The 12,828-nt window shown below is 42.2% G+C and overlaps 1 protein-coding gene across 2 annotated transcripts in view; it reads right to left on the bottom strand.

Moving 5' to 3' along the window:
* MMEL1 (membrane metalloendopeptidase like 1) overlaps positions 1-12,828 on the bottom strand; it is a 324,059-nt gene that overhangs the window by 88,891 nt on the left and 222,340 nt on the right. For both annotated transcript variants that reach the window (XM_082273303.1, XM_082273302.1), the window contains exons 6-7: positions 6,458-6,576; positions 3,404-3,469 (exon numbers count right to left, since the gene is read on the bottom strand). In XM_082273303.1, coding sequence (XP_082129429.1) covers positions 3,404-3,469; positions 6,458-6,576 — 185 coding nt within the window. The remainder of the gene's footprint in view (positions 1-3,403; positions 3,470-6,457; positions 6,577-12,828) is intronic.

Here is a 12,828-nt window from a genome sequence, read left to right as displayed (position 1 = left end):
AGTAATACCATGCATGGCTATTTCAGAGCTCCAGTAATTTATAGCACCAGACGGGGAAATCTAGCTGTGTAAGGATGTTATTATCTGCGGGGTGCTGCAATGCCTGCTGCTTCATGTTTATAGTCAGAGCAAAGACTGACACTTAGAGGAATCATCCGTATAACAGACTGAACTAGATAGATAGATAGATAGATAGATAGATAGATAGATAGATAGATAGATAGATAGATAGATAGATAGATAGATAGATAGATAGATAGATAGATAGATAGATAGATAGATAGATAGATAGATAGATAGATAGATAGATAGATAGATAGATAGATAGATAGATAGATAGAAATATAAGAACTGAGAAAGATGGAAACTCTGGATGTAAGGATGTTATTATTTTCAGGGTGTTGTATTTAGAGAAAGAAAGAAAGAGGGAAAGAAAGAAAGAGGGAAAGAAAGAAAGAAAGAAAGAAAGAAAGAAAGAAAGAAAGAAAGAAAGAAAGAAAGAAAGAAAGAAAGAAAGAAAGAAAGAAAGAAAGAAAGAAAGAAAGAAAGAAAGAAAGAAAGAAAGAAAGAAAGAAAGAAAAAAAAAGGGAAAGCAATATATATATATATATACACAGTATCTCATAGGAGTACACCCCTCACATTATTTATGTAAATATTTTATTCTATCTTTTCATGTGACAACACTGAAGAAATGACACTTTGCTACAATGTAAAGTAGTGAGTGTACAGCTTGTATAACAGTGTAAATTTGCTGTCCCCTCAAAATAACAACACACAGCCATTAATGTCTAAACCGCTGGCAACAAAAGTGAGTAAACTCCTAAGTGAAAATGTCTAAATTGGACCCAGTTAGCCATTTTCCCTCCAGCAGGTGTGTTAAATTTGGTGTTATCACTCTCACTAAGAAGATTGCCAAGACCCTGAAACTGAGTTGCAGCACGGTGGCCAAGACCATACAGCGGTTTAACAGGACAGGTTCCACTCAGAACAGGCCTCGCCATGGTCGACCAAAGAAGTTAAGTGCACGTGCTCAGCATCATATCCAGAGGTTGTCTTTGGTAAATAGACGTATGAGTGCTGCCAGCATTGCTGCAGAGGTTGAAGGGATGGGGGGGTCAGCCTGTCAGTGCTCAGACCATAAGCTGCATCAAATTGGTCGTCCCAGAAGGAAGCCTCTTCTAAAGATGATGCACAAGAAAGCCTGCAAACAGTTTGCTGAAGAATAGCAGACTAAGGACATGGATTACTGGAACCATGTCCTATGGTCTGATGAGACCAAGATAAACTTATTTGGTTCAGATGGTGTCACGCGTGTGTGACGGTAACCAGGTGAGGAGTACAAAGACAAGTATGTCTTGCCTACAGTCAAGCATGGTGGTGGGAATGTCATGGTCTGGGGCTGCATGAGTGCTGCCAGCACTGGAGAGCTACAGTTCATTGAGGGAACCATGAATGCTAACATGTACTGTGACATACTGAAGCAGAGCATGATCCCCTCCCTTCAGAGACTGGGCCGCAGGGCAGTATTCCAACATGATAACAACCCCAAACACACCTCCCAGATGACCACTGCCTTGCTAAAGAAGCTGAGGGTAAAGGTGATGGACTGGCCAAGCATGTCTCCAGACCTAAACCCTATTGAGCATCTGTGGGGCACCCTCAAATGGAAGGTGGAGGAGCGCAAGGTCTCTAACATCCACCAGCTCTGTGATGTCATCATGGAGGAGTGGAAGAGGACTCCAGTGACAACCTGTGAAGCTCTGGTGAACTCCATGCCCAAGAGGGCTAAGGCTGTGCTGGAAAATAATGGTGGCCACACAAAATATTGACATTTTGGGCCCAATTTGGACATTTTCACTTAGGGGTGTACTCACTTTTGTTGCCAGCGGTTTAGACATTAATGGCTGTGTGTTGAGTTATTTTGAGGGGACAGCAAATTTACACTGTTATACAAGCTGTACACTCACTACTTTACATTGTAGCAAAGTGTCATTTCTTCAGTGTTATCACATGAAAAAATATGATAAAATATTTACAAAAATGTGAGGGGTGTACTCACTTTTGTAAGATACTGTACATGGTGCTGCAATGTCTGCGCCTTCATATTTATAATTATAGCAAAGGCTGATTTACGGAATCATCCGTATAACAGATGGAACCACTTACAGAGAGAGATAGATAGATAGATAGATAGATAGATAGATAGATAGATAGATAGATAGATAGATAGATAGATAGATAGATAGATAGATAGATAGATAGATAGATAGATAGATAGATAGATAGATAGATAGATAGATAGATAGATAGATAGATAGATAGATAGATAGAGTACAAGGAACATTGTCTTCATTATGAAATGATAATTGGGACATCTGGGAGGTAATTAGGTATAGGCCCTGTTCACACTGGTGCGACAATCGCTCCGTCTTTGAGAGCACATGAAAAAATCAATGATTTCCTATGAGATCCCCCCTAACTGGTCTGACTAGTGTTGGTCCAACTTTGTAAAAGGTTTGTGCACTACTTTGACCCGACTGCTGTCTGATTTCATTCCACAGAATTGAATGGAAGTCGCATCTAAGTCGGATCAGCCTCTTGTGACATGGGACTTGTGCTCAAAGGCAATGTTAGCATCGCAAAATTTATTGAAAAGAAAAACGGTGTGGGGTCCCCCCCCCAATTCCAAACAAGACCCGGATTTTAAAGGGGAACACCAGGCCAAAATCTTTTTAAAAATGGCGTGGGGTCCCCCCCAATACCCATACCAGACCCGTACCCGAGCATGCAGCCTGGCCAGTCAGGAAATGGAACTGGTCCAAACCATTTGGGGGAGGGGGGTTATGGTGTGGGGGTTGTTTTTCAGGGGTTGGGCTTGGTCCCTTAGTTGCAGTGAAGGGAACTCTTAAGGCGTCAGCATACCAAGACATTTTGGACAATTTCATGCTCCCAACTTTGTGGGAACAGTTTGGGGATGGCTCCTTCCTGTTCCAACATGACTGAGCACCAGTGCACAAAGCAAGGTCCATAAAGACATGGATGAGCGAGTTTGGGGTGGAGGAACTTGACTGGCCTGCACAGAGTCCTGACCTCAACCTGATAGAAGACCATTGGGATAAATTAGAGTGGAGACTGCCAGCTAGGCCTTCTCGTCACACATCAGTGCCTGACCTTATAAATGCGTTTCTGGAAGAATGGTCAAACATTCCCATAGACACACTCCTAAACCTTGTGGACAGCCTTCCCAGAAGAGTTGAAGCTGTTATAGCTGCAAAGCGTGGGCCAACTCAATATTGAACCCTATGGACTAAGACTGAGATACCATTAACATTCATGTGCGTGTAAAGTCAGGCGTCCCAATACTTTTGGTAATATAGTGCATATGAGAAGTGTAACGTACCCGCTGATAATTTCCGCTGTTGAAATAATAATCTCGGGACGGCATCCCCAGGCTTGGCTGGTCGATCTAAAACATACAAAGCAATAAAGAAAGAAAGATTAACCTTTACTTCTGCTCCCTATGGTGGATGTACACAGAGAGATCATTCACACAATGAAATCATACAACCTCTGAACATTTTATGTAATCTCTGACAGAAAAGGGCCAAATCGGATTCCCAATTGGTTACAAACATAAATAATGTCCTCTAAGTTAGTGAAAGAAAAGGGAAGTTTTTCATGAAATTGCTGAATCTGGGCCCAATGAAGACTTAAACATTTTTTATATTTTTACAATCGTCTCTATTTTTTTGGTCCAGCCGCGAAGTTGATTAAAACCTTCAGATCCCGGTCCCCGTACTGCGCTCCTGTGTTTTACTATTTGTTTCCTGCCGTGTTTTCATCTTGATAGGCTACTAAAACAAGTTATTTTATTCTGCATATGGAAGTGTTTAAAAGTTCCCATGGCTATTTACTGCAGCTGGGAAGTATTACATTAGCCATAAATGTGGTCTCTTTCCATCATTAGCATGACCCAGACCAGATGTACATGTGCGCGGTCTGCTCTGTGGTAGTATGACGCAGTACGTCACCGCACTGAGCTGTATCAGAGGATAGTCCTTCTTCCTTCTAAAAAGTATAAGGGTATGTACACACGGTACTTGGGTATGATTATCCAGTTTGTGGCAGAACATTCCTGCATAGAAACTCAAGGATGAACTGTATAATAAATGCACATATTTGCGTGCTTTTGTAGGTATGTGTACAAATTCAACAATGATAACCCATGTCGCTTTCTTAGTCCTTCAAAGTATCTCCATATCCTCCATAGAAGTCTATGACAACGCTCGCTAACAGCACCTGAACCTTTTGAGGAGCTTTTATTCACTTTGTTTTGGATGTATTGCAGGTATGAGCGGGCTGGCGCTACCTGTAAGGCGACCCAGGCAGCCGGGGACATCCTGCACCCGGAATCAGTAATGGACCACTGGCCGGTGCGGAACTCCTCATGCTGTGCGCCACGCAGGGGGTGCTGTGCGCAGGGGGTGGGAGGGAGAGGGGCACTACAGGGTCCTGCAGTGTCAGGAAAACAAATATGTTTTCCAGGGAGGGGCAATTTTTATTTTGCCTAAGGAGGCAAAAATCCTTGCACTGGCCCTGGGTATGAGATATCGCAGGATGCACTGGTAAACCAACAGCGAACTGGAAAGAAGGCATCAGCAGTCACTTTCGGTTCATGTGTATATATTCTGGAAGTGTCTGGTGCAGACATTACATCTGGTGTGCATCATCAGCAGCAGATGTGCAACATGGGAACGCTATAGCGGAAGGTGAGCAGAATGGGAGCAATATAGCGGGAGGTGAGTGGGAACCAGAGAGGGAGGAGGAACAGCAAAACAAAGGATTAGCAGAGCTGGAGGTTACTACTGGGTGTGGGATCAGCAGACCTGGGGTTACTACTGAGTGGAGGATCACCAGAGCTGGGGGTACTACTGAGTGCGGGATCAGCAGATCTGGGGGTACTACTGAGCAGGGGACCTGCTTATTGACGGTACTAATGAGCTGGGGATCTGCTAAGTGGGGGTACTACTGAGCCAGAGTTCTACTGGGTCGCTGTAAAAGAAATGTAAAATCAACACATACAGGGCATTTGCCAAGCTTTATTAAACCTTCAAAAAAGCATCACCAAAGCATTACCAACTCATCAAAATAGCATGTTGAAGCTGAAGGGTCTTTATTGTGTGTCAAAGTCTAAGCAAGTGTAAATGAGCCCTTAATGGTTAGGACAGGGTTGCTAGGGGTTCCTTGAACAATGGGCAATTACTGCCTCTCAGATAAGTTTTCAATGACACCATTGTTCCTTTTAGCTATCTGTAAGGGGGTAATTCTTCCCAACGATGACAAGAGTAAGAAGCATTCTTCCTGCTGACTGTCACACTAATGTATCATGAGATTTTTAATTTTTAGCAGGGGTTCCCCCGAGACCAGAAATGTATTTCAAGGGTTCCTCTGTGTTGAAAAGTTTGAGAAAGGCTGGGTTAGGACATGTGGACTGAAGAAAGTGTGCCAAGCGAAGAGTGCCATGGTACAAGCTGTGTGCGGTCTATCTGTATGGTCCATTGATACCCTCCATCTTCAGTCAACTCCTAGCATTTGTCAGCCATCGCCTTGTTAGTTGCCTTGTCAGACAGCTGTGGAGGGAAGAGGGGTGTCATGTCTGGCAATGGAGCTTGTTGGGTACTGTCTAAGGCTAAGCTTGGGTTTAATCATTTTCTAAAGCTGTACACCTGTCTGATGATTGCAAGGCTCTATAACTACAACAAGCCTTACTTTCTGATAGATCAGTAGACGCAAATTCTTTGCTGAAATCCAAGTCTTGTGTCCCAACTTGGAATTTTCTCCAGTTTGCCTACAAAGTCATGAAAGGAAGCAGGACATCTTAGCTAACCATTGAGTAGTGAGGTGTTGGATGACCAGCCCAGCTCCTACAAGACCAACATAGCTGGTCTGCATTTATGTGAAGGGTTCCCTCCTTTTATTAGTTAGTTACTCTAAATCAGTGGCCTCCAAATGGCAGCCCGGGGGCCAGATGTGGCCCTTTGCTTGTTTTTATCTAGCCCTTGGGGCATTATTCCACCAACTGACACGAGTGATGGGGCATCATTCCCCCTACTGGGATATGAGAAGGTGGAAGCACTTACACACCTGTATTCATTCCCATACTGACACCATCAATGGGGTACTATTCCTCTCATTAAAACCAATGATGAGGTACTGATGCCGGGGCATTTTCTACTACCAATGGCCACAGTCTGGACCCCCTAAAGCCTAAAAGACAGTAAACCGGCCCCTTGCTTAAAAAGTATGGAGACCCCTGCGCTAAATAGTCTACAGAGAACCTCTGTAGCATGAGATGTGGAAACACGCATTACGCTAAATAGTCTACAGAGAACCTCTGTAGCATGAGATGTGGAAACACGCATAGCCAAAATTAGCATAACAATGAACATCTTACATAGATGATGTGCTTGCTGGACTCCCGATCATCATTCCACACAAACATGTCAACCAGAACTCTCTTGTTGAATCTATAGTTCAAGAGGGACATTTTTTCTTCCAGACTCCACTGAGACTCTATCAAATAAAATAAATTCAAGTGAGAATACCAGTAAACAAAGCTTTTAACTTTTGCTGTATTATGTTTAAAAAAAAAAACTAAAAACATACATTTTTGTGTATTCCTCACTTATACAGTTGTCATTGGAACAGGTGTCCCCCATAAATTATTTGCTTTCACCTCTTGTTCTGGGGACAACTCTAAAATTTGGAATTTCCCCTTACTTACTGTTAATGATTGCCACAATAAAATGGAGAAGGTTAATCTCCACAGTGGAGACACAGAAAGAAAAATTTTTGAAAAATTACTCAAAATTACACAACACTTTTTTAAATCATAAATTGCATTTTCTTTTATTCAAAAAATTAATTGTTTTGTAATTTAATTGGAACTTCTTACAAATAAAATGAAAAAACACCTAAAGTAGAACTATAGGCAAAACTTTTTTTTTTTGGATAGAGTAATGGATGGTTATAACTATACTAAGCATTTGCACAAGTATCAGTACTCGTGCAAATTCTCCGATACCAAAACCCATACTTTCAGGCTCCATTTCTTTCAGCTGTCAGAGGGATTCCTCCACTGACAGCTGAAATGTTAAGCGGGGCAGCCGTGTCCCTAACAACCAATGACTCATTCAGCGGGGTTCCCCTGTTGACAGCTTAAGTATAAATTGGGGCTGTCAGGAAAAAAAAAAAAGTAGCCCGAAAATGTTTTTTTAACAACATTGCTTAGCCCTTGAAACTGAAAGATAAAAAAAACATTGTTTCTTTTTGTATCTTTCTGTTTATTCATCTACAGATCATAGGGATGAACTTCCACCTGCAGATGAAGTCAGGTTAAAGTAACCTAAAGTAAATAAAGTTTTTTTTTTTTTTTTTAATTAAATATTCCTATGTTTTACCCCTTATTAACCCTTAATTTACTCTTATCAGACTTAATTAACTCCTTATTTTCCTTCTCCATTTAAAAATGATTTTCCTGTTGATATTTTTTCTTTCACTTTTATTTTTTAAACTATTAACCACTTGCCGACCACCGCAAGTACATATACTGCGGCGGTCAGCCCCTCACAGGCAAAGTGACGTATGGGTACGTCACTAGCCTGTGAGGCTCTGGGGAGTGAGCGCGCGCGCGCCGGAGGCGCGCTCCCGCGCGGTCACGGACCCCCCCCCCGCGCGTGTGCCCGGCGGACCCAATGTCCGCCAGGCACTCGCGATCGTCCGTGACAGCGGGAGAAAGGCAGGCGGCTGATGTAAACAAGCCGCTTGTCATTCTCCCCTGTGTATGAACAGTGATCATACGGTTCCACTATGTAGGACCGTTGATCACTGTTCCTACACTTCAAGCCACAGCCAATCACAGTAAGAATCACGCCCCTAGGGACACACACCACCCCTCCCTCTCAAATAAAGTTAACCCCTTCACTACCAGTGTAATTTTACAGTAACAGTGCATATGTATAGCACTGATTACTGTAGTAATGTCACTGGTAACCCCAAAAGTGTCAAAAATGTCAGTCAAGGGTCCGATCTGTCCGCCGCAATGTCGCAGTCCCGCAAAAAAAAAAAAAAAATCGCAGATCGCCGCCATTACTCGTTAAAAAAAAAACAACAAAAATGACAAAAATCTTTCCCGTTGTTAGTAAACGCGAAAACTTTTGCGCAAACCAATCAAAATACGCTTTTTGCGATTTTTTTTTACTAAACATATGTAGCATAAAACAAATCGGCCGAAAATGTTAAAAAATTTTGATTTTTAAATTTTTTTGGGGGGAATTTCATATAAAAAAATGTGAAAAATATTGTTATTTTTGCAAAATTGACGCTCTTTTTTTGTTTATAGCGCATGATCAAAAAATCACACAGGTGATCAAATACCCCCAAAAGAAAGCTCTGTTTGTGGGAAAAAAAGGACGCCAAATTCGTTTAGGTACAGCGTCGCACGACCGCGCAATTGTCCGTTAAAGTCACGCAGTGCCGAATCGCAAAATAGGCCCTGGTCAGGAAGGGGGTAAAATCTTCCGGGGCTTAAGTGGTTAAGTCAAGCTTTTTTTTTGCTTTGTTTGTTAATAATTTTTTGTTAATATTTCTACATCTTTAGCATATACAGTATTTACACGTTTCACATTGAAAAAAGAATAACATTTAAAAAAACATAAATGTATTTTTTTTTTCGTAAATAACTTTTCAGTGTTTTGTACCATTGCTGACAGCTGAAGTGTAAATATTGGTAATTGGTATCGGCGAGTACAAAAAAAAAGGATCAGTATTCGTACTCGTAAAATGGTATCGGTGCATCCCTAGTTATAACCCCTGCTGGTTTATTTTTTGCCATCTGTACCCCATTGGGAATATTTCCTTCACTTCCTGTCCCATAGCCAAAACAGTAAATTAGAGGAAATCCCTGCAAATTAAGGAAATCGCTTGCGGACCCCCAGGTCACCAGAACTAGTGTGCCCATTTTAACATTTCTCCTCTATCACTTCTCTGGGGGACAACCCAAAATTTGGGATTTTCTTTTACTTTAACTTTCAATGACAATGATAAAAAGGAAAAATAGAGAGGGTGCTATCGGGAACACAGACAGCAATAAACACTGACAGATGTTCGAATCCCTCTCCGCTCTATCCAAAACTAAAGAAAAAGTTTTGCCTTTAGTTATACTCTAATTGTAAGACTTTTAAAAGATCCTACAATTAAAATCACAAACCGTTAACTAAATTAGACTTTGTATCACATACGTATAAAAAAAATATAAGAAAAACAATTTAATTCAATAAACCAAATTTGCATCAGTCATAGAGGCACGGTAAATAAATAACCTTCCCTATGTGACTTCAGGTATCACAACATTCTCTTAGACATAAAGTATATCTAACATTTACAAAACTCCACCTGAATTTATTTGGTATATAGGGAACAGTCTTCGACACCTTTCACAGTTTAGCTTCCTTAGGAGGATTCGAAGAGGTTACTATTGTGATAATGCTCCTCCAAATAGCAAGACTTGAGAACTTGAGTCAGAAATTAAAACCGACCCCGGATCTCTGATGAAAAAAGGTAAACCCACCAGGAAGGTCCCATAGCAAGCTACGATCAGTGAGTAGGCATATTGGTTTTCTAAAGGTTCATATTTGGCACTGGTAATATTGATCATATTTGGTAATATTGATACCTTGATGATATTAGTAAAATTGATAGTTTAATTAAGATGCTGCAATCTAATCAGGAAGAAGTCTGCCCTTATCATGCTATTTTTCATTGAACCTTCACTCTGCCGTTAAATTAATAGCTTCTTATAATAAGTACTGAGGAGTGGTTGGTACAAAAGGTAATTTCACTTAAGGCTCCGTTCACATGTCAGCGTTTGGATCGCAGGCAGAACCGCCGCGGTTCCGCCCGCGATCCGGAGATTTATTGCAAATCGCGGGACGCCTAGCGTTGCCCGTTGATTTGCAATAGCCCCCCAAACGCCGAGCTATGTTGCCGTGATTTCCGCCTGCCGAATCGCGGCAACATCGCGCAAACAAAATCGCGGGATGCAATACGCTCCAAAGAAGCTCTTGTACTTCTTTGGAGCGTATTGCGTCCCGCGATTTTGTTTGCGCGATGTTGCCGCGATTCGGCAGGCGGAAATCGCGGCAACATCGCTCGGCGTTTGGGGGGCTATCTATTGCAAATCAACGGGCAACGCCAGGCGTCCCGCGATTTGCAATAATCTCCGGATCGCGGGCGGAACCGCGGCGGTTCTTCCCGCGATCCAAACGCTGACATGTGAATGCAGCCTAAAGGTCTTTTTTAAACATTTTATGGTTAAGAGTATCAAATACAGCCAATGCATTTCTGGGAAAAAGCCTATCCCTTCTACAGGGCTCGAGCAGTCAATGTTAATAAAATTACAACAGAATGCGCTAGAGCAGTGGTATCCAAACTGCAGTCAAGGGTCCAGATGTGGCCCTTTGCCAGCCTTTATCAGGCCCTTGGGGCACTATTTCTCCTAACAATGATATAATGATAACTGATATAGGGTCTGGGATTAAAAGTACCATTTCAGTCTTTGCAGATGACACCAAGCTTTGCAGTGGAATAACGTCATTACAGGATGTCTCCAACTTACATGCTGACCTCAATGCACTGTTTCATTGGGCAACTATGTGGAAAATGAGGTTTACTGTTGATAAATGTAAAGTTATGCACCTTGGGGCTAAGAATATGCATGCATCATACATACTGGGGGGAGTAGAACTAGGGGAATCCATAGCGGAGAAGGATCTGGGTGTTCTGGTAGATCCTAAGCTTAATAATAGCATGCAATGCCAAGCTGCGGTTTCCAAAGCAAGAAAAGCCCTTTTTTGTATTAAGCGAGGCATGGACTCCAGAGAGAGATATCATTTTTCCCCTGTACAAATCATTAGTAAGACCTTATCTGGAACATGCAGTTCAGTTTTGGGCACCGGTTCTCAAAAAGGATATCGAGGAACTGGAGAAAGAATAGAGAAGAGCAACCAAACTGATAAGAAGCATGGAGGAGCTCAGCTATGAGGAAAGATTAGCGGAACAGAATTTATTATCTCTTGAGAAAAGGAGATTAAGGGGGGATGTGATCATCATGTATAAATACATAAGGGGTCCATATAGTGAACTTGGTGTTGAGTTATTAACTTTAACCACTTTACCACCGGAGGATTTTGCTGTCTTACGTCTGGGCCACTTTTTGCGATTGGGCACTGTGCGAATTTAACTGACAATTGCGCGGTCATGCAACGCCGTACCCAAACGAAATTTACGTCCTCTTTTTCCCACAAACAGAGCTTTCTTTTGGTGGTATTTGATCACCTGTGCGATTTTTACTTTTTGCGCTATAAACAAAAAAATAGCGACAATTTTGAAAAAATAACAATATTTTTCACATTTTTTATATGAAATTCCCCCCCCAAAAAATTTAAAAATCAAAATTTTTTATCATTTTAGGCCAATTTGTTTTATGCTACATATTTTTGGTAAAAAATATTGCAATAAGCGTATTTTGATTGGTTTGCGCAAAAGTTATTGCGTTTACTAACTAAGGGAAAGATTTCTGTCATTTTTGGTGGGGTTTTTTTAACGAGTAATGGCGGCGATCTGTGATTTTTTTTTTTGCGGGACTGCGACATTGCGGCGGACAGATCGGACCCTTGACTGACATTTTTGACACTTTTGGGGGTACCAGTGACATTACTACAGTAATCAGTGCTATACATATGCACTGTTACTGTAAAAATGACACTGGCAGGGAAGGGGTTAATTTTATTGGAGAGGGAGGGGTTAATGTATGCCTGGTGCTTACTGACATGTGTGGGGGGAGGTGACTGAGTGACACAGGGACAGATCGCAGGTTCAGCTATGCTGAACCCTGCAATCTGTCACTGCCTGTCACTTAGGAGATCCGCCCGCTCTGTTAACACAAGCGGGCGGATCTCCACACTCGATTCCCCTACAATCGGGGAAGAGCAGCGGCGATCGCCACTGCTCCTCCCCTGGCCCGACTCCCGCTGTGATTGAATACAGCGGGAGCGAGCCTCCGGCGGCGCGCGCGCCGCCGAGAAGGGGGAGTGTCCGCCGACGTAGGTCTACGTCGTCAGACCTACAAGAGCCACTTTGCCGCAGTAGAGCTCTAGTGAGCAGACGGCAAGTGGTTAAGGTCCACACAGAGGACAAGGTGGCACTCTTTATGTCTAGAAGAAAAGAGATTTTGCCTCAATACGGAAAGGTTTCTTCACCGTTAGAGCTGTGAAAATGTGGAATGGACTCTTTCCAGAGGTGGTTCTGGTTAGCTCACTAGATTGCTTTAAAAAAGGTCTGGATTCTTTCCTAGGTGTACATAATATAACTGGCTACTAATATTTATAGGTAAAGTTGATCCAGGGAATATCCGATTGCCTCTCGGGGGGATTAGGAAGGAATTTTTTCCCCTGCTGTAGCCAATTGGATGATTTTTGCTGGTGTTTTTCGCCTTCCTATGGATCAACTGTGGGTACAGGATTGTGTATATGGGATTGTATGGTTGGGTTTTTCTTTACTGTTTTTCGTTTTTTTTATTGGTTGAGCCAGATGGACTTGTATCTTCTTTCACCCTGACTAACTATGGAACAAGGTAGGCACTTATCCACTCAATGAAACCAAAGTGGGGCATAATTCCTGCCACTGACACCAATTATGAGGCAGTATTCCATCCCACTGATACCAATGATGATGCACTATTCCTCCAAGGATACCCAATTATGAGGC

Source organism: Pelophylax lessonae, assembly GCF_965119305.1.
Source record: "Pelophylax lessonae genome assembly, chromosome: 12".
In the NCBI taxonomy this organism is placed as follows: Eukaryota; Metazoa; Chordata; class Amphibia; order Anura; family Ranidae; genus Pelophylax; species Pelophylax lessonae.
This window is presented reverse-complemented; position numbering and strand designations above follow the sequence as displayed.